This window comes from Motacilla alba, chromosome 14, assembly GCF_015832195.1.
Source record: "Motacilla alba alba isolate MOTALB_02 chromosome 14, Motacilla_alba_V1.0_pri, whole genome shotgun sequence".
In the NCBI taxonomy this organism is placed as follows: domain Eukaryota; kingdom Metazoa; phylum Chordata; class Aves; order Passeriformes; family Motacillidae; genus Motacilla; species Motacilla alba.
Genome location: NC_052029.1, coordinates 1466789 through 1493189, shown reverse-complemented (window position 1 = coordinate 1493189; position 26401 = coordinate 1466789). Strand labels below are relative to the sequence as shown.

At 49.2% G+C, this 26401-nt stretch overlaps 1 protein-coding gene across 2 annotated transcripts in view; it reads left to right on the top strand.

Annotated features, from left to right (window-relative positions):
• Positions 1-4925: 4925 nt before the first annotated feature.
• Positions 4926-26401, top strand: part of SEC14L5 (SEC14 like lipid binding 5) — a 39635-nt gene continuing 18159 nt past the window's right edge. The window contains exons 1-5 of one of the 2 annotated variants that reach the window (XM_038151216.1): positions 4926-5016; positions 8723-8828; positions 10664-10739; positions 24673-24822; positions 24929-25060. In XM_038151216.1, coding sequence (XP_038007144.1) covers positions 10677-10739; positions 24673-24822; positions 24929-25060 — 345 coding nt within the window. In that variant the 5' untranslated portion in view covers positions 4926-5016; positions 8723-8828; positions 10664-10676. Of the gene's footprint in view, positions 5017-6424; positions 7060-8722; positions 8829-10663; positions 10740-24672; positions 24823-24928; positions 25061-26401 lie in introns of those variants that run through there. The other variant, XM_038151217.1, reaches the window with a different exon arrangement.

Here is a 26401-nt window from a genome sequence, read left to right as displayed (position 1 = left end):
CCCAAGAAAGAAGATTTTGTATTAAAGCATCACAGGGGGTGAGGGTTTGGATGAAATAAGCATTGTGTGGTTGGTGCTGGCACCTGGCAAGGGCTGGAAAGAAGGGGATGCTGCTGCAAGGCCGCTGTATTTGGGGTCTCCTGAACTGTCTGTTTCCAAAAGAGCTGTGAAGTTCTCAACCTTGTAAATAGCCCCAACAGCTCTGTGCTCTCAGCTTACTGGCTCAGGAAAGGAAATCTTCCATGTTCCCATCAGCCACTGGAAAGCCTCATGTCAAACAAGGATCAAACATTGCATGCTTCCCAAAGCTTCCATGTTTCTCAGCTGGTTTCCAGTATTTCCTTTGAATTTACCCTATTCCTTGTGCCTTTGCTCCAAGCCCGGCAGACTTCCCTCTCTCTATTAACCCTGCTGTTCCAACACCACCTCTGCAGAGCAGTGCTCAGAGCTAAGCTCTGACAAGAGCTGTGCTCCTGGAGGTGACACTGATTTCGGTGACCCAGAATAACAAACCTGTGTCAGGCTTTACTCCCTGGCAAGGGAAATCAGGCAGAACTCAGCAAGGCACAGGGTGACATCTCCTCACGGAACTACCAAGAGGCAAAAGGGGCAATGCATAAAGGAACAAACAGCACAGAAAGAGAAGTTATTTAAATAAGGTGTTCTTTATTCATACAGGGCCTGTCTAGCACTCTACAAGACAGCTGAATTCTGGGTTAATTTGCAATACTTTTGGCTTGCTTGTAAGGTTGTGGAGATGTGCTGCTGTCACAATGTGCTGCGTTTGTCTCAGAGAATGTGCCTTGGAGGGTCCCAGAATGACTGCACAGAAATGAGAAGGAGTATTTGTGATAAAAATGAGACCTGAATGGTATTAGATCTTCCTGAGTGGCCTTCCAGATCCTGAAGGGATCCTACACAAAAGATGGAGGGGCAGTTTTTACAAGAACATGTAGTAACAGGACAAAGGAGAATTCTTCACACTGACAGAGAGCAGGTTTAGATTAGATATCAGGAAAAACTTCCCCATGAGGTTGGTGGGGGCCTGGCACAGAGCAGCTGTGGCTGTCCCAGCCCTGGAAGTGCCCAAGGCCAGGTTGGATGGGGTTTGGAGCAGCCTGGGATGGTGGAAGGTGTCCCTGCTCATGGCAGGGCGTGGAACTGGATGAGCATTAAGGTCCCTTCCAGCCCAAACCATTCTGTGTTTCCATGATTCTATGACAGGCTGGAATATGGCAAATATTTTATGAGCCAAAATGCAGAGAGACCCCCATAAACAGAGCACGTCAACACACTGCAGGTGATAAACTCAAGAAGATGCATTTAAAGAGCATCAGTGGGATCAGCTGCTGAGCTGGAAGCTTTGGGGGTTAAATAGTACCGATGTGATGGGTTTATTTTGTATTTCTCTCATGCAAAGCAGAAATTCAGTTCTTAGCTGCTGGTGGGTCAGAGGGTGGGAGACCCCTCTGCCTCACACAACAAACCAAACCAAGATTGGAGCGTCTATTTCAAAAGCTGCAGAAGCAGGGAAGGCGGGGCAGCAAGCCACCTCGGCATTGTCTTGGAAGGTGAATGTAGCAGAGCCATTAGCACACTGTTCATCTGCAGTCCCACGGGGAAAGAAACCCAATCTCAGCCTGCTGGTCTCCAGTTTCATCTCTGCCATCTCGCTGCGTGACCTTGGGCAGCACATTTCATCTCAGGTTTGCACCAAAAAACAAACGGGACTGAGAGTGGCATGGGCAAGGCAAAGCCCAAAGGGATCCAGGGGATGCGGGGCAACCTCTGGCACAAGGGGGTCTGCGAGTGCTGTGGGCTTGGGTACGGCTGGGCTGGTTTCAGTGAAGAAAGCCTCAATGTTTCAACTTTTCCTGACTCTCAGAACAGCAGATGCAGCTTTTGCTCAGCTCCGGTGAAACAGAGCGAGGTGAAGTGCTTAAAAGGTGTCTTTACCAAAGTGTGGAGGTGGCAGAGGTGAGCTCCAGCCCAGAACGGTGCAGGGCAGTAGGCTGATGTGTCTATCCCAGCACTGGAGGCTGTGTGGGGAACCTCTTCTTCCTCTCAGCTCCACTGCAACACCTGGACCGCAGCCCAGGTTTAGAGAGTGGAATGCACCTCTATGCTGCTTAAATGGGGTTCTAAAAGGCAGAACTGAAGTTCAGCAGGTAACTTTACTGCTGAATTTTTAAAGCAAGCCTTTAATGTTTAACCAGTGCTGATTTTCTAAGGGCTGTTGAACCCGTGTGGCAGAGGGCTGGGCAGCAGCTCCTCAGAGTGACACTGCAGAAAGGGCTGGGCTGGAGGTGTGAAGCTGCCTTTGCCTTTCACTTTCCCTCAGGGATCCAGGGGGATGCTCCTCCTGCTCAGGGCCGAGTTACCCCAGCACCTCCATCACAAACCAGTGAACTTTCTGGCCTCGCTGACTGCAGCTTTGCCACAAACCTCCTTTGCAAGTTCTTTCAGCTGCTTTCCTAATAAGGTAAATAGGAATAACAATACCATGGACAATCCCTCTAAGCTTTTTCCTGCACATGACGTGCCAATGCATTTGAATTGCTGTTGAATTTTTTTTAATTTATGCCACCAGATGAGGCAGAGAAGTTGAGACAAAAGCAGAATTTGAAGTGAAATGCCCTTGTAATGGGGGAAATCGAGGCTAAATGATATCTCCAGACCAGATGTCCTTCCTGGAAGACATTATCCTTTCTAACTGCAGGAGTTCCTGGGCTGGGCTGCTGAGGGGTGAGAGCTTCTTTCTGAGGAGCTCCCATGAGAAAAAAAGTGAGGGTCAGTGCCAGCCCTTGAGACTAACACCCTGTCCTGGTAGGTGGGAGGACAGTCAGGGCCCTTGGGAATGCCCTGGAGAGCTGGCCCTGTGTCAGAGGAAAAGGCAGCCCACTGACACTGGAAAATGCCAAGGTGACCTTCTGGCAGCAGGAGAAAACAAGTGTTGGAAAATAGGAATTATAGTTAGGGCTGCACAGCAGAGAAAAAGATGGATTGGGAGTCACCAAAATCCCATCCAGCTTTTATGACCCGAACAAAAGGGAAACGACCACAATTAGGGCTCAAAGTAGTCACAGGCTGGTGTAAATTCTGTAGCAAGAAGATGGAAATAGTGCTTTATTTTTTCTTCTGTTTTCTCTGAGGAAATTTAACAGTAAATGAGGAACAGGAGAGACATACAACTTCTTTAAAAAAGGAAGTTGCATTGTGATGGGAAATTCAGAATATTTATTTATAAATAAACACATTTTGCTTTTATTCTGAATATATATTTATAAAGTAGATGTTGCAGGCCTTGAGTAAGTTTGTGACTTTTGATGCCAAGTTGTGCTGTTTTTTAGGAAAAGTGCTCTGGCTCCACAGGCTGCAGCCCTGGGAGCTCTGGCATTTGATGGTCAGTGGCTGTTTTTGAGCAGTGTCAGGCTGGTCTCCTCTGTCTGAGATAGCAGAACATTTCAGGAAATATTGCTGATCAGAAATAGCACTGCAGCTTCCTGAAATGCCTGCCCTGATAAGGGGACACTCCACAGCTGGAAGTGATAAGGAGCCAGAAAAAGACAAAGTAGCAGTAAATGTGACATTACTTCAATACCAGCAGGCAAAGGGGCAGCTGGTCCTTAGGGAGAACCTGAAAGAGGCTCTGAAGCTGCAAACATTCCCCAGCCAGAGTCCCACATCCCTCTCCTCCACCACTTTCGGTGCCACACACCTCTCCTGCTCCAGGACCAGCTGCTCAGCCACTCTTTGACACCCCAAAGTCAGGCAGTGTTGGCATCATTTCCTCCACAGGGCCACAGCCCCAAGGACTGTCACTGAGTGGTGACAACTGCCCAGCACATGGCCTGACAAACAGGGGCCACTCACCCTGAGCTGCAAAGCCACCAAGATTCACCAAACACCGCACGGGTTTTCAGAGCTGGTGGGAGAGGGGGAAGCTGAGAGGCGAGGATGCCTCCCAGTGTCCTTCTCAGTATCACTTGTCTGGGTGATCCGCTTGTACCTCAGCAGAGAGTACAGTTTGGGGAATATTTGCTCAAGGAACGGGTTCACAGGTGTGTAATAAGTCACGTAATAAATCAAACAATACAGTGATAGAGTAAAGGGCTGAGGTGAGCAGGTCCCTTTGCTCTGATCTACCCTGGGATGAGCAGGATTGGATTGTGTTCAGGAGCTGTGGCTCTGCCTCCTCCTGCCCTGACCCAAGAAGGTTTCTCCTCCACAAGGGCAGGTGCCAGCTGGGGGAGAATCATAGAAACATGGAATATCCTGAACTGAAAGGGTCCCATCAGGATCATCCAGTCCAACACGGCCCTGCACAGGACACTCCAACAATCCCACCCTGTGCCTGAGAGCGTTGCCCAAGCACTCCTGGAGCTCTGGCAGGATTGTTGCTGTGACTCCTCTGAGGGAGAGCCCATCTGCTGTCGCCCCTCTGGGGTGAGCCCATCTCCACACACAGCCCTCATTATTCTCTGTTCTGCCCTCATGAGACCCCACCTGGAGACGGGCCCGGGTCTCGAGTCCTCAGCACAGGAAGGACACGGAGTGCCGGAGCAAATCCAGAGGAGGCAGCAAGATGATCAGAGGGATGGAGCAGCTCTGCTGTGGGGACAGCCTGAGAGAGCTGGGGGTGTTCACCTGGAGAAGGCTCCGCGGAGACTTTAGAGCTCCTTCCAGTGCCTAAAAGGGCTCCAGGAGATTTGGAGAGGGACTTGGGACAGAGGATGGAACGGCTTCCCACGGCCAGAGGGCAGCGTCAGGCGGGACACTGGGCAGCGCCGTCCCCTCCGGCCGGACCCTCCCGCCCCTCAGCGAGATGGCGGCGGGGGGCGCGGGGGGGCCGCACGTGCGGGGGGCGGGGCCTGCTCGCGCCCCCGCAGCACAATGGACAGCGCCCTGCGGGGGCGGGGCCGCGCGGGGGGCGGGGCCGGCAGAGGGGCGGGGCCGCCGCAGCCGCGGGAGCCGCCGAGAGCGGGATGGGTCCGGCCGGGCTGCGCCGCGCCTGCGGTGAGGGGGAGCGGGACGGGCGGCAGGGGAGCCGGGCGCTGGAGTGTGGGCTCGGGAATCTGGGTGGGGGTACGGGAGGCGGCCGCGGTGGGCAGCGCTCTCCGGGGGTCCCTCGGGGCCGCCGTGTGAGGGAGGGGCGGGAGGGAGGGTGGGCGTGAGGCTTTTCCTGCCTCGCGCGCCCGGGCGCGTCGTGAGGCGGCGGAGCGGGGGCGGCGGGTGGGTGTGGGGGCGCCGGGAGCCGCTGTCCTTCGGACACGGGAAGCCGAGAGGGAAATTTTAGTCATAATCCTGTGGGATCGGGGAAGGAGCCGGTGAGGACCCGCGCGGTGGGCGTGGGGTGGCGGAGGATCCCTTGGGGTCTGAGGATGAAACAGGGCGGTTCTGAGCTGTCGGGTGTGTGTGGTGCCGGGGCAGTGCGGCGGGCGGGGCTCGCTCCCGGCGGGCCGAGCCGTGCCTGGGGCTGCGAGCGGGACCCCGGCACCAGCCCGAGCCGCTCCGCAGAGCCGGGCACGCCGAGCCCCCCGGGGTTCAACAGATCCACCCTGAAACTCGCCCTGAAGTATTTATAAACTCAAAGGGTGCCCCTGATCAATGGCTGTTAAGTGCATTGATGGATTTAACAGGTTGCCCAGAGAAGCTGTTGCTGCCCCATCTCTGGAAGTGCCCAAGGCCAGGCTGGACGATGTTTGGAGCAACTTGGGGTGGTGGGGCTAGCACTAGCCCTTGGCAGGGGCTAGAACGAGATGGCCTTTAAGGTCCCTTCCAAACCATTCTGTGATTCCCTCTTTTCTAGTCAGCTTCAAAGTGAACCAAGTATATTCTCTGGGTCACTTGGCTAAACTCCTCCAAGCAGTAAAATTGGTCTGTAGATGGTGAGAAGGTGCTTGTGTTGATGGCACCACCTATCTGGTGGGGCTGATGACAGCCAGCCACTGTTCAAGGAAAATACAGCTGCAGACTTAACTCAAGGCACGCTGAAACAGTTTGCTGGTGCTTTGTTGTACTGTTGGGTGAGCTTCTGCCTGGCTCTGCTCTTGATTTATGTGTTAAACTGAAGCATGGGGTCTTTGTCAGAAGAAGGAGGTGAACTTCTTGAAGTGGGTCCAGAGGAGCCCATGGAGATGCCCCAAGGGCTGGAGCCCCTCTGCTCTGGAGCCAGGCTGGCAGAGCTGGGGGTGCTCACCTGGGGAAGAGAAGGCTCCAGGGACACCTCAGAGCCCCTTGCAGGGCCTAAAGGGGCTCCAGGAGAACTGGAGAGAGACAAGGGATGGAGGGTGATGAGGCCCTGGCACAGGTTGCCCAGAGCAGCTGTGGCTGCCCCATCCCTGGAAATGTTCAAGGCCAGGTTGGACGGGGCTTGGAGCAGCCTGGGATGGTGGGACGTGTCCCTGCCCAATGTGGGGGGGGGGGGGGGAACAGGAAAGGCTTTAAGGTCCCTTCCAACCCAGACCATTCCAGGATTCTGTGTCTCCTACTCTTACATTGTGTTTGAGAATTGAACTGTTTCCTACACTGGATGGATAAATGGTTGTGGTATGACTTCCTGTGGAGTAGTAAGGTGAAGAATGAGAGGTTTACTGCAGGAATGCTTATCTCCTGCTGCAAGCTGGCAAGTATCAGGGAGTTAACGTATTGCTGTGCATAAAAGTTCTGTGGTCATTCTTTGGTGAGAAAATTACCTTATGGGATGGATGTGTGGAAATATTTGGCATGGAGCTTGTTGTGATACATACATGGAAGAGAAACAGCTCTGAGAGCAGAGTGCTGGACACTGTTCCGTTTCCTTCTTCCCCTCAGCCAAAAAGACTTCCTTCTTGTGTGGTCAGGAATGTATAAATGTTGTTGTTTGGGTGTTTGTGTTGCTTGTCTTTGGTTTTGATGCATGCCAGGACTCCCAGGTACCTCTGCCAGGTGTAGGAGCAGTGCCCAGGCTCCACCTCAGCACAGTGACCTGCACCGTCCATGCTGCTTCACCTGCTCCAGAGGTGTTTCTCAGGGGCAAGATTAAGCCCTGCCTGAGCAGACATCTGCTTCTAGAAACTGGTAAAGATTTATTCTGGCACCATTCTGCCTTGAGCCTTCCTTATATCAAGCTTCAAGAGACTTGTTCTTAAGTTCTTAGGTGAAAAAGCTCTAATAAATATCCTACAGCTTGGTACTGTGTTGTTATTCTGTGTATAAAGCATCAATTACAATATCTCCTAAGTGAAAGGGGCCCCAGGCAGAGGAAATGTCACACACCTTTCACTGGAAGGCAGGAGGAAAGAATGTAGCCCTGTGGAGTCCCCCTTTTCTAACTGGAAATTTCAGCTTAGCTGGGTGCCACAGCTGGCTTTCACGTGGCGTAATGGTATTTGAGGAAGTCAAGAATCCTGCTATTTTCAGCAGTTCTTTGTCAAAAACAAAACAAAAAAACCTGCTCAGTTCTCTTCAAGATGAAAAGCAGCCACCACAGGTGGGAGAAGTTAATAAAGTCACTTGCTGCCAGTTCCACATCCAGCAGGCAGCTCCAGTGTGGAAGGAGCTGAGCAAGTTCTGTGCCTGGCTGAGGAGCAGGGGTGAGGGGGTTTGAGTCAGGGATTTCTGTGTATTTAATCAATACACTCCATTTCTGATTTCCAACCATCTGGCTGTATTCTGTCGAGTAAGCTGCTCCTACAAATCATAGAATAGAAGTCAAGCATGTGGAAAATCCCTCAGGTGTGCAGTGGCTGATTCTGGATGAGAAGGAAACGCACGGTTACTGTCACTGCCTGTCCTTTTGCTGTGTGTAGTGATGTTTAGGCCTGGCTCCTGTGTTGGGAGAGCTTTGCACACTGGGGGTGCACCACTCCTTCTTCAGAATCCATTTCTCTGGAATGCTCCCAGAATTACAGCAAGTGCCGTCAGGGGTCCATATCCCTCCTCTTCCCACCTCCTTTCCTGGAGCACCCAGCAGGTGGATCTCAAACTTGTAATGAGCTCTCTCTGCTTGATTCACAGAGTTGTTGCGTGGGCTGGAGCAAAAGGGGTGCCCAGGGAGCTGAGGCTCCCAGGGCTCAGTGCTGTTGGCACAGTGTGTCACATTTCACCACAGGTGAAATGTGGTGGCTGCTGCTGTTTTCTGTGTTCAGCTGTGCAAGAATTTAAATACTTTTAGTATCTTATTGGGATGGTTGTAAGTAGCCAGATTTGTTGCTTCAGTGCACTGATGACTGCAACCTCTGAACTTTTATCAACTGCTCTGGGCTTGGCCAGCTGGTATTGAGCCTTTTTCCTGGTATTTCCCCACGGATGCTCCAGGTGTGCCTCCACCTGTGGGCTGGGGTTTCTGAGAGATCATGCTGCTGTTCAGTGGGTCGCTGCTCTTCACCTGAGTTGTCCTCCCTAATATGTTTTTTTTAGCCAGATGCAAATAGGAAGTTGAGCAAGGAGCCTGGGCCACTGTAGACTGGAAGGATGTTTGAGGAGCGGACATACTCTGTGGTTTCTTTCTGGTGGTTGAACATACCTGTTTATAATTTGGAACACAAGATGAATTTAAAAACACATCTGTCTTCGGTGTTAAAGCCCTGGGAGGATGCACTCTTGAGCTAATATGGCCCAGATGCCCAATGGTAGCACCTGGGATTCTTTGTCCTTATCAGTGCTAATCATCACCTTCAGCCGGTGTGCCAAGTAGCCACCTTTCACTGCCTTTTGTGATGTTTTTTTCCTTTTTTTCCAGGACTTATAGCAGAAGTCCCTGTTGCTTTGAGAAGCACAATGACCGTCTCACAGCTCTGTTTAGAGGAGAGGGCATAGAAGGTCTGCTGCCACTGCACTCTCCCGAGGTATGAAAGATTTCTAGGGCAGGTGTGAGTTATCAGCTGTCATTCTTCCACAGCTTCCTGTGGGTGTAATAGTCGCTGGCTCTTTTCTCCAGCCTTCCCTCAGCTGGAGGAGCACAATGGCAATAAACCTGTGGCAGTCGGGTCCAGCAGCTGCCGGGAGCAGTGGCTCTGTCCAGGCAGCACAGTTATGGCTGCTGAACTACAGCTTGTTCCATCCCACTGTTTTGTGGCTGGTGCCTCTGGTCTGGTGCCTCTGTGGGTGATTCTAGACTGGTCTGTCTTGAACCTTCTTGCTGTGGGGGTTTCTGACCTTCTCCTGCTGAGGTGCAGGGATTCCTGGTGTAGGAGGTGAGGTCAGAATAAGCAAGATCCCAGCTAAATGTGCTTGGGGAGGCTTCTTCCGCTCTGTTTGCGCTCACAGGAGGGTCCCTGCCCAGCCTAATCATGTTGCAGGTCATGTTCCAAGGTGCCCTGTCCTGTGCCTCTTGGCTCGGGTATCTGATACCTGATAGCAGCCCGGGCTTCCTGGGATGTGCTTGGCCTGCTCCTCTCGCTGCATGCTGGGCTGGATGCTCTGCTGGGAGGTTCTCTCTGCATTGACTGGCTTGGCATGGACTGGCTTTTAGCACCAGTGAGACTGAGAGATCCAGCGAGCCCTGACCTTTGCTGCTTGGGTAATGTGATCCCCTGCAGAGGAACTGTCTGATCATTGGGCCCTATTTCTCCAAAAATCCCCCATTCTCAGGTACTCAAACTTTTCAAGTCCTTTTTCCCTTACCCTTGCATAGATCTACTGCCTATTCATGTTTCACCTCAGGTTTTGGGCTGAAAATGTCAGGGATAAGTTGTCTGAGTGCTCTGACTGTTGAGTTCAGCGCTACACTGCGTCAAGTTGCCGAGGGCCATGTCTGCTCAGCAGTGGAATTTGAGTGGGGTGGAATGAGCACAGTGCCTCCAACCAGCCGTCCAGCCTTTTGTGTCCTGACGTTCGTGGATGGCATTAGCAGGAGCAGTACAAAGGAATTCCTAAAGGAATTGCAGAAAGCAACCTCATAATGCTTTTGATAATGATTTGTGCACTTCCCTTGAGATGCTGGTTACTGGTGCGTGCTTGAGGGTTAAAACCCAGGCAGGAGAGTCTGAGGGAGGAATTCTGATGAGGACAGTGAGAGGTGGCTGGGAGCAGGGAAATGCTGAGGATGGGATTGTTCCTGCTCCCTGCAGTTCTTGCCTCAGTTCAGCTGGAACAGTGGGCATCCAGGCAGTGGGATGTGATTGCCAGCTTAGCATCAGGCATGTTCTTTCAGCATGCTGCTTCCTTTTCCTTGCTTTCAGTGAGCTAAAACATCTGAATCCTACTTTGTGCACAAAAGCATTTAAAACACTGAGGCATGGGAAGCTGTGGAAGCTTTCAATGAGAAAGATTTTGCCCTGATGATTATAGATATAATGTAGGGAAGGAGGATGGGGGGAAGAATTGCTCTGTAGGCTCTGTAAGGCTCTTAAGACAGGCTCCTTCTCCAGAGTACGATTCATTCTGGCTTTACATCTCTGTACTGTGCTTAATTATTGTGAGTTTTGTTGGAGCTCCAGGTTGAATTTATTACAGTAGTGCTGGCAAGCAACACAGGATGCTGGGCACAGCTCTGGACTGGGACTGCAGAGACTTGCCTCTGTCTCTGCCACTTACTAGGCAAGATATTCTACCTAATAAATCTCCTCTCTATTTGTAAGAAAGAGCTACAATTTCTGGTAATGTCTGTACAAATCACCTAGAATGTATTATGCTGCTTGGCGTGGGGGATCTAAAATGTTCCAATTTCTCTCTATTACAGGTGTGTGGTAAAAATGGTGCAGAAATATCAGTCTCCAGTTCGAGTCTACAAATACCCTTTCGAGCTCGTCATGGCAGTGAGTAACACTCAGCATTTTCCCTGCTCCAGCTGCTGAAGGCCAGTGGGAGGTGGGGGACTATGGGCTTGGCTGGATGTCTATGACAGTCCTACTGCAGGAACAGAACCTCAGCTCCCCTCCTCCAGTTTTCCAGGAAAAATAAGGATCAGTATCTCAGCATTAAGAATAGCAGCTTAGTTGTTAGAAGGAAAAAAAAAAAAAAAAAAAACCAAGAAAACCCAACCTTTTGTAATTATTCTTTGACAAGGAAGGAAAAAACAATTGACATATTGACATTGTTAGGCAGGGTCAGTTTGTGGCCAGACACATTCTTTACCATATCACCAAATGCCACTCTGCTCAAAATCTGTCCAGATGTGGTCCCAATCAGCACTGTAGTGCTGATGTATCTATAACTGGATTCTGAATAATATTGAGCTTTTTGATTTGATTAAAGGCTGGAAATCTTTGGAAAAAGTCTTCTCTATTGTTCTTCCCCACCCGCTCTGTGATTGAATTGTCAGGAGACCTCTCCAAATCTTGTGATTTCCACAAGGGGCTTGAGGGCTGTCATTGAAGTTCATTCACTGGAGATGCAGAAGGCTGATGTTGACCATCAGCTGCTTTAGGCAGAGTTTCTTTTCAATATTCTGGACTTTGCCACAATTAGGTGTGAGTCAAATACCCTTCTCAAATGTTTGCTGTTGCATTTCAAGGGCAGCATTTAGGTGTTGTTTGAGGAGCTTGCTTATGGAGTCTTGCAAGGTTTTGTTTTGTAATCTGCTGGGCATTTCAGTCAGCTGAAGGGATCCCAGGCTTTGTGTTTGCCACTTTTAGCCTGCTGCTTCCTCCATTGCCTGTTCCCAGTTCCTTTAGTTTATGGGAGCCCAGAATGAAGATGGAAAGCTGCAGCTGTAGCAGACAGCTGATATGATTCCCATGAATGGAAGAGAGAGCCTCTGTTGAGTTCCTCTTGACAATGTGGCCTCTTCAAGATTTCTGAGAAATTCATGCCTTAAGATGTTTTATCTGAAACGGCCTCCAACCTTTTATTTCAACCGTTAAAACTGAGGGCATCAGTTTGTTCTTCATTGTGAGTAGGGGACCCCAAAGGCAGCAGCAGCTGAGAGTGGTTGCTGTTCACTTTGCTCTCTGATCACCCAGATGAACACTGCTTTTGCTGACAGTCGAGCTCTGTCCCAAATCCACCCCTTTTTCCCCCAGTCTTCCCCAGACTGGCCATGTCTGTTCACAGGTAAACCAGTGACCTGCCACAGAATTGCCCTGACCAGCCTGGGGTGATGTTTGTGGCAGTGGAGCTTTCCTGGCTGTGCTCTTTGCTCTCTCAGTGTATCCTGTGTGAGAATAAGACACCAGTACCTGCGATGAAGATCCTGGGAACCCTTGCTCCATGCGCACCTCTCCACATTCCTGTTGTGTCTATTACCAGGATAAAGCTACCGCCAGATGCTCCTCAGTCGATTGGCTGCTAATTGAGGAGGGCTGCCTTGAGACAAATCCTTTGTAAGCTTGTTAGGACATGCCTAAAGGCCAGGGGCTGGTAGGCTTAATTCTGCAGTGCTTTAATTTTATTTGCTTTCAGTTTTTCAGCATAACAGAACTTAAAATTCCCTGGGAATTGAGGGCTGGGGTTGTAAATGTCATCCTTTATTGTCCAGCAAGTCTTAGCACAGTTGTCAGTCCTCTTTCTCATGAACAAGTTCCTTTTCCAGGGTCACCCAGCAGACTGTACTGTGGAGTAGGGAGCAGAATACAGACCCCTTAGCACCCCCCTCCCCCGCTGTCCTGTGAAAATCCTGTGTTCCCAGCAGGATCTGCCGTTGTCAAGCAGCATTTCAGTCCTGTGGTGGTCCGTGCAGGCTGAGCTGGGTGCAGAGCTGGCTGCTCCCGTTTGTGTGGAGGCAGCGTGGATCTCACGGAGCTGTCAGGTACCAGCTGTCAGTTGCTGGAAGTTTTGCAGGGAAGAGTGGGTGTGCAGTGAAGCTGTTTTGCTCCTCAGCACGTGGCATTGCTGTTAATCTTCTTCACCATAAATCTGACAGCAGCTTCCTCAGCACTGAGATTCAGCTGCTTTCATCTTCTCCCCTCAAATGCTGTGTGGGAGCCTTTGGAGTGCTGAGGTCTCAGGCTGTGGTAGGAAAGCCGAGGTTGCAGGGTGACCTCAAGACACCCCCATGTTTTACAGATCTCTGGGCACCCTTCAGCCTGATACACTTGTGCTTAATTCCTCACTGGGAAGGGTCGTCCCTCACAACATGACCTGAACAGAACACAGGAAGTAAGTTGGGAAAAGTATTTTTCCCTCAGAACCTCCAGTGTTTGGACCCTACAAAGCAGTGGATGTGCTTTGCTCACATAGGAGAGTTTGAGAAATAGGGGTGTCACAGCCAAATTTGGCAAGCAATTCCTTATATCTGGGCTCACACACATCCCAGGCCCTTTGTGGAGCCCACCCCCAAGAACAGGAGTTCTCCTCCTTGGACTTATGCAGAGGCCATGTGTGTGCCTGAGGCTGTGCTCCAGAAATGAGCTGAGCCTTTTCCTGTGATACCTTTGTTACCTGTGTCAGGGTAATTGGATTTACACTCTGCCGTTTGCTAATGCCCCTGCAGCTTGGGTTGGAGCATTTGCAGGCAGGAGATCCATGTGTATTCCAAGTCCTTGGAAGAATGTTCCCCTCTTCGCTCTCTTAGCCAGGCCTGTGCATCTGAGGAAGTAAAAGGGAATCAGCGTAACAAGTCTTTTCTTGTCATTTGGGAGTTCTGAATTTTTTCTTTTTTCTTGTCCTTCCTTCTAAAACAGATTTAAGCAAAGGGTGTTTTTCCCACACCTGTCCAAGGTCGCTGTAGTCATTTCCACCTGCTTTGTTCCTAACTTGGATTCACATTAATGGATCAAAAGTATTATGCTCTTCAAACACATATTCAGTGCCTGACACCTTTATACCTTATACTTGAAAAGAACCTTGACTTCTGTTAGGCTTTGTTATCTTGTCATGTTTTTCCTTTCTATTTTATCTTTTTCGTCTGTGTCCTCTTTTAAATGGATCTGTTCCTCCAATGGATTGTCCATGCCTCTCTGGGCCTCATCTTGTCTTCCCTTCAATTAGATCAGTAGATTTGACATTGCATGTCTTCTAATTTTATCTTACAGCCAAGAAAATTCCCAAGTAGAAACTTAGTTTTCATTTTCTTTCTATTGTAGCTGGAAAGCTAGAAGGGATTCTTTAAAAATGTTATAATGAATGAAAAATCCAGAAGGAGAGGTACCTCTGCCACTTATGAGTGACGCAAATATTTGTGAGCCTTCTATGATGTATTGGGGAGGAGAATTTGGTTTGGGTGAGCAAGTCCAATATGCAGGAAATTGCTGAGAGAGAGAGATATTGCATATTTAATGTTATTTGCAGTGAATTATTAGGTTAGATGAGCTAGCTGGGGCTGGAGGGTTTCAGCTTTGAACGTGCTAGGGAGTTGTGTTCCTGTTGTTTTTAGTGCCTCAGCCCTTCACGCTCAATGTTGACATTGACCATTTTCACACACTTTAGGGCATTTATAGGGTTAGGTCCCTAAAGCTACAGGTTGGGAATAACCCCCAGAGACCTTACAGGGTCTTCTGTATGTGTTGGATAATTTCAGTTGCTGCATTAGTGGTGCAGATGAGAAATCTCTGACAACACTTGTCAATGATTTGCTCCTCTTGCCACAGTGCACTTCATGTTCAGCTCTCACTGCTAAGAGCAGTTTATGGTTTCTGCTGCAAGAGAGGGATCTTTCTACACTCATCTATAAAAATAAGTCATGATTTGGGGGGAAAAAAGAACAAAGATCAGGCACTGGGAGGTTTGCAGAAGCATCAGCTCTCATTGCCTGTGCAGTTGTATTTTGTGCTTGAGATGAAACTGCCGTGGATGAAACTGCCCCACATGTGCCTGATGTGAGTCAGTGCTGCTTTCTGCTTGACCTCATTTCTTGGTGCTGCCCACGGCATGTGCTGACACATATCTGTGCAGCTGGGAGCCTGAGCTCTTGGACACACACATTGGGAGCCTTGGTGTGTGCTTCTGTGCTGCCTGAGTGCTGCTCATCAGGCCAGGGCAGTTCTGCTCCTGCTGCACGAATTTGGGTGGGGGTGGCTCCTCTGGGGTCCCTCTCTGGTGTGGGGGGTGTTTCTCATCTCCCGCATCACTCACAGTCTCTGACAGACCAGTGGCACCTCAGGAGCCCCCTGCCTGGCTCTGCAAGTGAAAGCTGCAACATCTGAGCTCCTGGCCTGCACTTCCAAGCAGCTTCCTGACTCTTCACTAAGGTTTTAGTGATGACTCAGTGTTTTTTGAATCACAGAACAGTTTGGGTTGAAGGGAACTTAAAGCCCATCCCACCCCCTGCCATGGGCAGGGACACCTTCCACCATCCCAGGTGGCTCCAAGCCCCATCCAGCCTGACCTTGGACCCTTCCAGGGGCAGCCACAGCTTCTCTGGGCACCCTGTGCCAGGGCCTCTCCACACTCACAGGGAACAATTTCTCCCCATCTAACTCTGCCCTCTGGCAGTGGGAATCATTCCCCTTTGTCCTGTCACTGTATGCCCTCATCCGAAGTCCATCTCCAGATCTGTAGGTCTCCAATGTTCTTTACATTTAGTTGATATCTGCAGTTTTTTTCCACAGGTAAGACAATGTAGGAAATTAACCGTGGATGGTTCTGTTTCAGCTCAGTATAGTTTGAGTGTCAGAAGTTCTAACAAGCTGAGTGACAAGTTTAATTCAGGCTAAAAATGCTGCAAGTTTATTTAAGGTCAGAACTTACTTCTCATGGAGTAAGCAGCAGAAATATTCCTTCTCTATCATCTCTACTCTGTCGTCCTGTGCACAGGCTCATAGCCATGAAAAGCAAACATCCATGGTCCCAAGGTGGGATGTCTTTCTCTTGAGCCTGACTCTCAGGAGCAATCCCAGTGACTCTCGCTGGATTTGGCAGAGGTCCTCACTGCTGCCCCTCAGCCTTCTCTGCACTGTTTGCGCACTGGCAAAGCTTTTGCTCCTTTCCAGCAGCTAAGGATCTGGCCTAGGGTTACGTGCAAGAGTCACCATCCAGGACAACTAAAAACCAAATGCATCACTCATTTCACAACCATCCTAGCATTTTTTTGTCACCAGTGTTAGGAGGATTGTAGATGCAGGCTAATTGAAAACAGCTCCTTGCTGTTTTGGCTGTCAGGCTTAGCTGGAGGAGAAGAAGCTCTGAATGCTGGAGGTCAGGTCCTGACGGCCAAAACTGCTTTCCATACACTTTTTCAAACTTATTTTCCTTTTCAGCATCAACACGCGTTGTGTTAAAGTTTTTAGATTTTAAGTAGCTTTATTTAATGACTTCTTCCTGTTGCCTTTAGCAGATTGAATGTATAAAGAGACTGCTTAAATCCTGGTGTGCTGGGTGTGCTCTCCTCCCTAATGCTGTGATGTCCTAAAGGGTTTGATTTTTTCACTGCCTGATGAAGTGATGCTCCTGCAACAGAACCTCTGAGCCCCCTTTTGCTACTTAACACCCAAACAGCTCGGGGTGGGCTGGGAACAGATAAATGCCTTGAGAGCTGTACAATGCACAAGCAGGCCGATGTCTAGCAGGGGTCACCTCAGCTCTGTGGGTTTGTCCAGAGTGACAGTTCAATGTGTGTGTTCACAGCCCAGCCAGGCCTCAAAGGCTGCTGCTGTCTTACTTCCTAAATGCTGCAGATTGTTCGTCGGGTCACCTACAGTGCCACGTCCTACAGTGCCATGGCACTGATGCACCACAGAGGACACTTGGGGGGTTCCTGAATGCCAAGTAGTAGTTGGAGGCTGGAATAGCCCCATTTGGGGCTCCAAGTTGTTGTTGCTATTGTGGTATTGTCACAGCCTGGTTTTAAATAAAGAAAAGTAGAATCTTAACTAAAATATTTGATGCTGGCTCACAGCCTCTGCTTTGAAGTGTGAGCTCTGGAGCCAGGAGAGCATTTGCTGCAGGGAAGCAGAGCAGCTCCTGGCAGCAGGAATCCTCAGGAGCAGCAGTGAAAGCACAGAGGGCTGTGTGGAGCAGCCAGGGAGGTTGGAGTGGAGCTCTCAGTGCAGCAGCTTCAGGAGTGCCAGGGGAGAGGATCCTGCTGCCCTGTCTGTGCGTGGCTGCAGGTGGCACAGGGAAGAAGGGCTTTGCAGCGTGTCCAGTGCTTGGGAGCGCCTTTGCAGCTGCTGTGATGTAGGTAATGGTGCAGCTTTTAGGTGCTGCCTGGAATGCTGTTGCTGGATGCCAGGGCCCTGCAGATGGAGAGAGAATCCATGTGCAACGGGAAAAATGCTTCAAAACAGGTGTTTGGTGGTGAACCCATGCCACACGTGACATGAAATGTCTTGATAATAACCTAAGCAGTTAAGAAATTAAGAAATCCCTGCAAAGCAGGATCTGCTTTATTTTTGTTTATTTGTATATTTTGGGGTTTTTTTAATTGATTGTTACAGGTATGTGTTACAGATTCTTATTGATGTGTAGATTGTTGGGTATATAAAACTTGACAAATCCTCCTTGGATGTGCATGGTCTGCCTGCAGCCGTGGGCTGTGTCAGATATTTTAAAGAAGGCAGCTTCCCTCGTCCCTGCTTTTTGCCATGTTTGGAAGGTGAGTTTGCTGTGACTGCCAGAAGCCACTGGGTTAACATTTTATGCACTTAGAGATAATCTAGTGTTGACTCAAGACATGATGCTTCAGTGTGACTTGAAGGCTTGAAACTCTGCTGTCAAGATACACTAAAAATATCCCCTCGTCTTCCTGCTGAGCAGCATTTGGCACCAGGAGCTGGGAGTGATGCTGTGTGTGTCAGCTGGGCTGGCTCTGCACTGGGGGCTCAGCCCCAGGCCCTGCCACCTCCTGCCTTGGCATGAAGCAGGTTGAGAATGAGCAATAGTTGGGAAAGAGCTGACATTTCTCCTGGGACCGTGGTGTGGGATGTTTCCCCTCAAGTGAGCAGAAAGTGTTTGGTGAGTGCTGTTTGTCCCAGCTGCTGGATGATGGAAGAGCTGCTTTCTGGGAGGCACTGATGAAGAACTGCTGGCAACATCTGCACATCACCCTCAGGGTGTTTTGTGGGGATAGCAGAGGTCTCTGAGAGCTTTGCCACTGCTCAGACTCCATTTGCTGGGCAGGATGGTGCTGGCACCATGTGTGACTGGAGAAGGTTTACACCAATTCCTGGGGTCTGTGTAGGTTTACTCACCTTCTCCAGCTGCAGCATGGAGGTTATTTCCTTGAAGGATGGGTTGTGTCTCAAGCTTAATCTGGCTGGTGCAGGGATGGCTGAGCTCTGAAGGGAGCTCCAGTTCACAGGCACAGCACAGGGAGACACCTCCAGCTCTGCTGTATCACCTTTATCTCATCTTCCAGTAGTGACCAAAAGACCCTTCTCTACTGAATGTGTAGGTGCAGAAGATAAATTATAAACTCTTCAGCGGGGACTAAAATAGGTGGTAAAATTTAGAATCATAATTAATTCTTACATCTCAACCAGTATGGGCTTGTTTAGCTGCTAAGCACAGTGACCTTCCCGAGTTTGACCCTGAATCATGGCCAGTTTGTATAAATTCTCACAGCAGCTTCTGGCAATGACAGAGTGTCCTTCTGAGTAGCCATTAGTTTGTGAGCCAGCCTGTTTGATTTTGGGGTGAATCATCAAGCAGTAAATGTGTGATGTGACACTTGACTGCTGTGTTTTGCTCTTTCAGGTGTTAGTCACACCAGATCTCTGCTTCCTTGCCCTCCCATTTTGGTTTCTCTCTCTCCACACTGGGCTGTGACAAGCAGTGGTTCCTGAATAAGGTGCCACTTCCTCAGTTTTTTGTAAAGGCCAAAGCCATGTGCTGTTGGTGACCCCAACTGCTCCACACAGAGTTCCTTCTCCCAGCAGAGGAGAGAAGGCTGCAGCAGGACAGCTTGAATGGGATATTGTTCCTTCTCAGACAGGAGGTCAGGCACGTTGGTGGCTTCCTGGGAGGGCTTTGTGCAGCTGCAATGCAGGGCCTGGGTTTAGGAGGTTGGCTGTGGCCCTCAGTTGTGCCTCTATTGCAATAGATGCTGCTGCTCCCTGAATTGTTTCTTTCACCAAAATCTGAAGGAATGAGGCAAATTCTTGGCTGTGGTCCAGGCAGAGATAACACTGGGTCAATGTTTGTAGCCTGGGTGCTGTTGTCCCATGCGCTTCTCGCTGGCAAATCTTTTTCCTCTGGCCAACAGAAATGTTTCTTTTTTCCCCTCGGGCCCCAAACACTTTTGCTGTGCATACCCTGCACCTCCTTGAAACAAAGTTCTCTTTTCCCTGAATCAGTGCCTTTCTGTACCCTAAATATGCATTTTGTCCCTCCCACATTGTTCCTTGTATATTTTATCTTATTTTGTGGCTAGTGGGAAGCTGGTATCTGATCTGTTCAAAGCACGTGGATTATTGTGTCTGGTGTGTGCAGACTCTGTGGTTCCCTTCAGCACTGAGACCAAGCAGTGGGAGGAACTGCAGGATGAAATTCCTTTTTCCTAGAAGGCCTGAATCTGCAGAGGAATATTTATGTATCATTAGAGCTGCTCAAAAGCTTCTCCAAAGGCATCCACTTCCTACTTAAAAGTGATGAGGTGTCTTCATCTTGCTTCTCATCATCTCTTTTCAAAGGGATAATGATCTGGGCATCTTCAGCTCAAAACCTGGTATTGTACCTCCTCCTCACTTCCCTTCCTCTGAACGCAGGAGTTCCTTTTGCCTGGCAACCTGCACATGGCTGTAACATGACCTTGAGGAATCTCATTAATTAATACAGATTTAAACATTGTCTGGTCATGAAAATTTGAAGTGTTTTTTAGCACAAGGATGAAGTCTTCTCCTTGTCACATATTTGTGTAATATTGGCTATAAATTCTGTCTGCATCAGGTAATATTGACTATAAATTCTGTTTACATCATCACAATTAAGTTTCCTTTTGCTCCACACAAAGCAGTTTTCCCCCCACAGCTCTGGTACTCTTGGAGATCCCATCTCACAGAAGCTGCCTCTGGAAGCACATGGAAACCACTTAGGACCCAGCAGGCTGGAGGGAGCTGCCTCGAGGTGTGCAGGGGGTTTGGCTGCTGAGTGTTTTGTTTCCTGCAGTAATTCAGTGGTTACACGTCCCTGTTGTTGTGCATTCCTGAGGTCTCTGTGGTGTAAATTGATTTCAAGGTCACTTCCTAGAAAATCCTGCCAAGGAGAAACAGGAGTAGCTGTTAGAAAGATCCTGCCTGCTGGCCATGTCCTGTGGCTCCTGTAGGAGCAGCAGTGACACAGCTCCTAAAGTGGAGGGCAGGAGCACTCTGGCCCTGTCAGGATCTCTGACTCCTGGGAGTGTGCAGGGCTTGCAGAGGGCCCTGCTCTGCAGGGGCAGGGGCTGAGCAGGTGGAGTAGGGGGGTGTAAAGGAGGGTAGTTTCCTCTTTTCTCTGTGGCTGTGAGGCTTTAGAATGTCACTTTTGGGGTTTGACACTTGTGGTTTTTTATAATTTGTTCTTGTTTGTTATCGGGCTGACCTTTGGAGTACTGTCTGCTCACAGATGTGGGGTTTGTACTGGTTACTGAGTATTTAGCCAGCAGGTCAGAACGCTTCCAAGCATGGCTTCTTGCATTGTTCTCAAGCTCTCCTCTCACAAGCTGATTGTCACTTTTCAGTGTTGGTGCATAATCCATTTGGGATGGATATTTAGCAGAGCAGGTAAAACCACTTGGATGTATTTCCCAGGAGATCACAGGGCAAAAGCTTGGTCAGAGCACTCTGCTGATTTCACAGTCAGCTGTATCACTGTCAATGATTGCTTCTTGTAATTAATCATTTGTCAGCTTCAGTGGCACTAAGGGGTCTTTGTTGGGATGCAGAGGTCACTGTAACCAGTTGGAAATATCCTTATCCTAGTTTGGGCTCTCTTCAGTGTGAAAGGAAAATCTGACACTATTGAATCTTTGAGATCTTAAACTTTACTGCCTATTTTAACTTTTCAGCTAGAAATTGTTTCCTTTTTTTTTTTTCCATTCAATTTCTTCTTTGTGGAATTTTTTCATTCCAATGAACTGTATCTAAATGCTATTTTTTTAAAAATTTTTTTTTACATTTAGATGCACCCAAAAAAAATTGGTTATAGTTCTAAGCAAACGATCTTGATGAGTTCAAACAGATTCCAGGTCCCTCTGTCTTCACTCAGCTTTGTTGTGAAATTTGATGTGTAATTTCAGTTTCAGAACTGCAGAGATTTAAATGACTCTCTGAACTGTTAGTCACAGTCCACTACAACAAAAACACTGATTTTTGCAACACTTCTTTTGTCAGAAATCTGGGGAAAACCAACTTGATTTAGGGAAGGACCCTGGTGGGCCTGAGCCAGTACCTCTTGTGGAATGGTTGGTTTGGGTATGAGGTGTTAATCCCAGTGGGGTTTAGAGGAAGGGAGGGAGTGGCTTCATGGCACCATTAATTTTATTTTATATATATATTTGATATGTATGTGATTCTGTTGGAGACTTTAGTCATCCCAGTGTTAGTCTGAGGTGCAGTCCCACAGTAGAGCTTTAACACCCAGTGCTGGCACAACACTGCTGCTGTTCCTTCTGGGAAAGGAGAGGCACAGAAGGGAGAGACAAATCCTAGTTCCTGTATCCTGCTCAGTGCAGAGTTCCTGCAAGAAGGAGCTGAAAGAGCAAGTGCAGGCAACCAAAGCATTAAAACAATTAATACTAAATACTCTGTGCTTTTCATTTCTCTGGGATGTTCTGTTGTCCACCTTGGACTCTGCAGAATCCCAGAGGAGGAGACATAACAGCTTTGTGATGACTTGAAAAAAGTGAGTGTTTCTCTGTCTTTAGAAGCTCCCTCAGTTTCCCTGTTGCAGCAGTGGGCTGTTGCACAGAGAGGAGGATTTTGGTCAGAGGGTGCTCTGGGTGCAGAAATGGGTTGTTCTCCTGCTCAGCTCAGTCAGCAGGGATGGAAAGTCTGGCTGCTCTGGGAACAGCTTTGCTGGGCCTGCAGCGTGGGGCTTCAGCTGTCCTTCATGTGATCTCAGGCATCTTCCCTGCTGTATTTTTAGAGCTGTTGTGCAAAGAAGATTAGCAAAGGACTTAATATCGATGTGGATATGGATTCTTTGTCAAATATGGCAGTGTTCCCCCTATTTAGGCAATGTGTTTGGGCTCGTGTCACAGTTATATCACCAGGCTGTGCACTGCCATGTGCCTCTGCCCTGGCCTCTCTTCCTGCTCTAGATGCTGTTTAGCTGATGGAAAAAGTGGCTGCACTCTTAGTCCTGGTCTTAGTTTTGCTGGATCTAATGACAGTTTATTAGGGAGCCTGTTTCCAGCTGGATCAAGTCCATAGTTAGTGGAGAAAGAAGCAGCTGGGAGTTGAGATCCAGTGGTTTACCTTCAGATGGGAGCCACAGGCACCTGGATTCAGTGGTGGTTTCAGACTGGCTCTTGTTGTCCCTCCATGGTGAGGGGACACTTACAGGTGAAGCTGTTCAAGTGAGGACAAGGAGGGTCCTGGTCCCATTAGAACAGCTCTTGTTTGTCTGGAAGTTCCCTCAAATGTTCCTGGCACAGCTGCACCCCTGAAAGAGCAGAATCACAGAATAATTTGGGTGGGAAGAGACCTTAAAAGCCCATCCAGTCCCACCCCCCTGCCATGGACAGGGACACCTTTTGCTGTCCCAGGCTGCTCCAAGCCCCATCCAGCCTGGCCTTGGACACTTCCAGGGATCCAGGGGCAGCCACAGCTTCTCTGGGCACCCTGTGCCAGGCCCTCAACACCCTCACAGGGAAGAATTTCTTCCTAACATCTGGTTTAAGTGTGTCCTTGTTTATTTGAAGACCCTTTCCCATTGTCCTATCAAACTGTCCACCGTTGCTGTGGAGTTAATTGGGGCAGCATGCTCTCAGGGAAGGGCTTTCAGTGACACTTCTTGCAAGTGTGTTGAGGGCGCATGTATGAAATGGCATGGGACAAACTGCCCAAAACCAGTTACTAATATTCTGGTATCCCAGTGGCCTCTGAAGGTGTTCTCAGCACGCACTGCCCAACCCCTTGGGACTCCAGTAACTTAGAATGGGTGGCCTGAAGAGATAGATTTTGTATGTGCTGGAACAGAAGAGACCAGCAAGGTGAAGGCTTTGGCCTCAGGATAACCCTGGATGGTGGTTTGGAGTGTGGAGGGCTGGGACAGGGCAGGTGGAAGCACAAACAGAAGTGTTGGCTCTGCCTGAGCAGATGAATGGGCTGCTGAGTGCAGGGAGCAGAGCAGGTACTGAGGTGTGCAGCCCTCCTGCCAGGTGGCCCTGGAGCAAAGGGCACCAGGAGAGGATGGCTGGGAGTGTCCTGTGGCAATGCCTGACACAGGTCCATGAACTCCCATCCTAACAAATTAAACTGCTCAAAGCAGTGAGTGTGCTTCTCTTGGCTGGAGCCAGGTGGATCTGTGGGAAACAGTCCCAGGGAAACTTAGCATGGGAATTTTGGATTTATCTAAACTGGTTATGTTATTGCTGTGATGAGGAGTCCAAAGCAGAGGTAGAAGAACACGGGAAAAGTTCTCTGAGAAGTGTGGCAAAGCAAGGAGTACATCGCTGAGGGACTGACTGGGAGAGCAGGGTTTCAAGCCTGCGTGCTCTGTTCTGGCCAGGACTCCAGCTGGCAGCTGCCTGCACTTCCCTCCTGATACTGGAGCAACATGATAATCTGAAATAGCTCCTTTCCCGTCCAGAGGTCCGGGAGCAGGAGATATGGAATGTGTCCTTAAGTGCCTGGACTATTTTGGGAGCAGGGACATGAATCTGTACAGGGGCATCCAGGCTTTGCATGGCTGTGCTAATGGGGAGCTGACAGCCCAGCCCAGCTCCAGCATCAGCACATCAGTGTTTGCTTTTGGGGCAGAGAGCTTGTGAATATTTTTAGTTTTCTGTGCTGTATAAAATGGTGGTGTCTTCTAGAAGGTGGGAAGATGACAGCAATTCCGAGAGGAATTGGAAAGATGGCAGAAACATCTTAGGATGGAAATGTGGAGCTCTGAGAGTCCAGTGGAAGGAGAGCACAGGTTCTCTTCTTGGAACAGCTGCAGTGGAATTCTGGGCAGCTTGTGCAGCTACCACACGTTTGCAACAGCAGCACAACATGCAAGACGTTTTTCGGAAATCCAGGGAAAACATTCCATCCTGCAAACATCTTAGAATATAGTAAGAGATGATGAAGTTAGGGAAGGAGCATCGGCAGTAGGTACTGTTCATGCAAGTTAACTTCTCTGCAAGTGCCAGGGTAGACTGGATTTCTGCTAGAGCTGCTAAAGAAGCTTTGGAGAAAGGGCTTTTCACAGGGGTGTGCTAATAGAACAGGGAACATTTCAGAGCCAGGGCAGAGTTGTTTTACAAATGGATAAATTGAGGCAAAGTGAGTAGCCAATAATTGGTGGTCTTAGCCTTGATCGTTTAGGGCAACAAGAACTGTTTGGCACGTCACGTTTTAAGGCTTCATGCAGACAGTATTGACCCAGAGATGATAACATTCCAGTCTTTAGCCAGCAGAAATCAGCAGAGCTCTGTTTGCTTTTGCTAGTTAGGAGCTTCCTGATGTTGAAGTGATTATTCCCTTCCTAGTATTCTTCAACAACAGGATTCTGTTCCTACTTCATGTGTGAAGGACAAGTTATGTTAGGACATGTTTGGCTGGTGACTGACATGGTGCTGTCCCTGCTTGTACCTACTCTGCTTTAACTTCACCTCTGAGAAAACGGGAAAACTCTGGGGTTCAGGGAGCTCCGTTTTGTTGGACTTTCACTGTAAGGGAATTATTTAATTCAGAAGGAGTTAAAACCGATTTACCCAGAAGCTGAAATTTACATTATTTTCACTTCTAGGCCTACGAGAAACGCTTTCCTACATGCCCAGAGATCCCAGTCTTCCTGGGGAGTGAAATCCTGCACGAATCCAGGAGTGAGGATGGAGCCATCCACGTCGTTGAGCGGAGCTGCAAGCTGAATGTGGATGCTCCCAGGCTGCTGAAGAAGGCAGGTGGAACCTTGGGAGCAGAGAGGCCTGGATTCTTTTGGCTGGCTAAGATGGATAAAGGCTCCTAAAGTTACTCCTGTCTCTCTGTTTCCCCCTCCTTTTCAGATTGCAGGGGTAGAGCATGTCTTCTTCATCCAGAAGAACACGGTGAACTGGAGAGAGAGAACGCTCCGCATCGAAGCCCACAACGAGACCTTTGCCAACCGTGTGGTGGTCAGGGAGACCTGCAGCTACTCAGTGAGAGTCCTGCTGGGGCTGTCTGTGCTGGGAGGGGGGAACTGTGCACTCACACACAGGGGGAAGGTGCCTGGATGGGTTTGGGCACCCCTGCAACGCTGGGCTGGGATTACAGACTCTGGGGCTGGAAAGGCTGTTGGGTCCTGGGTGTGGGATTGTTCAGTTGCTTTGGAGAGACAAGACCACGAGGAATGGCTTCCCACAGACAAATTGGACATCGGGATGGAATTCTTCCTTGTGAGGGTGGGCAGGCCCTGGCACAGAGTGCCCAGAGAAGCTGTGGTGCCCCTGTGGCTGATCCCTGGCAATGTCCAAGGCCAGGCTGGACGGGGCTTAGAGCAGCCTGGGACAGTGGAAGTTGTTCCTGCCCATGGCAGGGGGTGGGACTGGATGGGCTTTAAGGTCTTGATGATCTTAAAGGTCTCTTCCAACCTAGCAATTCTGTGTGTCCATCCAAACCATTCTGTGGTTTCATAAGGCTTGAGAAACTTCTTCAGGTTGATTGTGATTCCCTGCTTGGAGTGAAAGTGGAAAACAGAATTGGTACTCCAGAACTGCTAGTATTTCCTCAGTTTCTTTTTGATTGAAATTCAGGCTGACAAAAACATCTAGAGCTTGGACATGTCTATAAATCTGAATATCTAGAATTAAACCTTTACTGTTCCTTATTATAAGGGTCTGAGCAATGCCTGACAATTTATTTTGCCACAAATAAGTGGAAGTTTTAGCACCTTGTCATTATTTTTGTGCTCTAAAGATTTGGAGAAAGGACTTGAGCCTTATTTGCGGCCGGGGCTGTCTCCCTGTGTGGCTGATTCTGTGCTGTTGAACTGTAATGGTGCTCTGAGGGCCCAGCCACCATGAAATAGCCCAGGTGTTTCTGGAAGCAATCAGATCCTGCTTGTCTTTCCTTACACAAATGTCCAGCTCCTGTTACTTAACCTGCCCTTTTGGCAACTGGACAGCAGCTCAGCTTCTTGGGAGTAAAGAGGCTGTGAGGAGCTTCAGGCAAGAGGAGGAGTGGAAAAGCTGTGAACATTTTGTATGGTGAGAGGGATCCTGGGCCAGAGATCCCTTGGTGTCTGCATAAGGCCACCTAAAAACATCCAAAAAACTGCTGTAAATTAAACTTCCATCATCATCAAAGGCACTGACAGGTCTGAAATGCTCCCAGGTCAACTCTGAGATTGTTACACTTGCTGATTTTGGCTGTGTCCTTAGGAAGGAAACATCAGCATCTGGGCTTTGAGGGGAACAGGGTGGGAGCTGCTGGCTGTATCCTCAAGATGGTTCCCTGCTCTATTTTTACCAGTTCCCTTTTCCCTGCCAGAGTGCACCGGA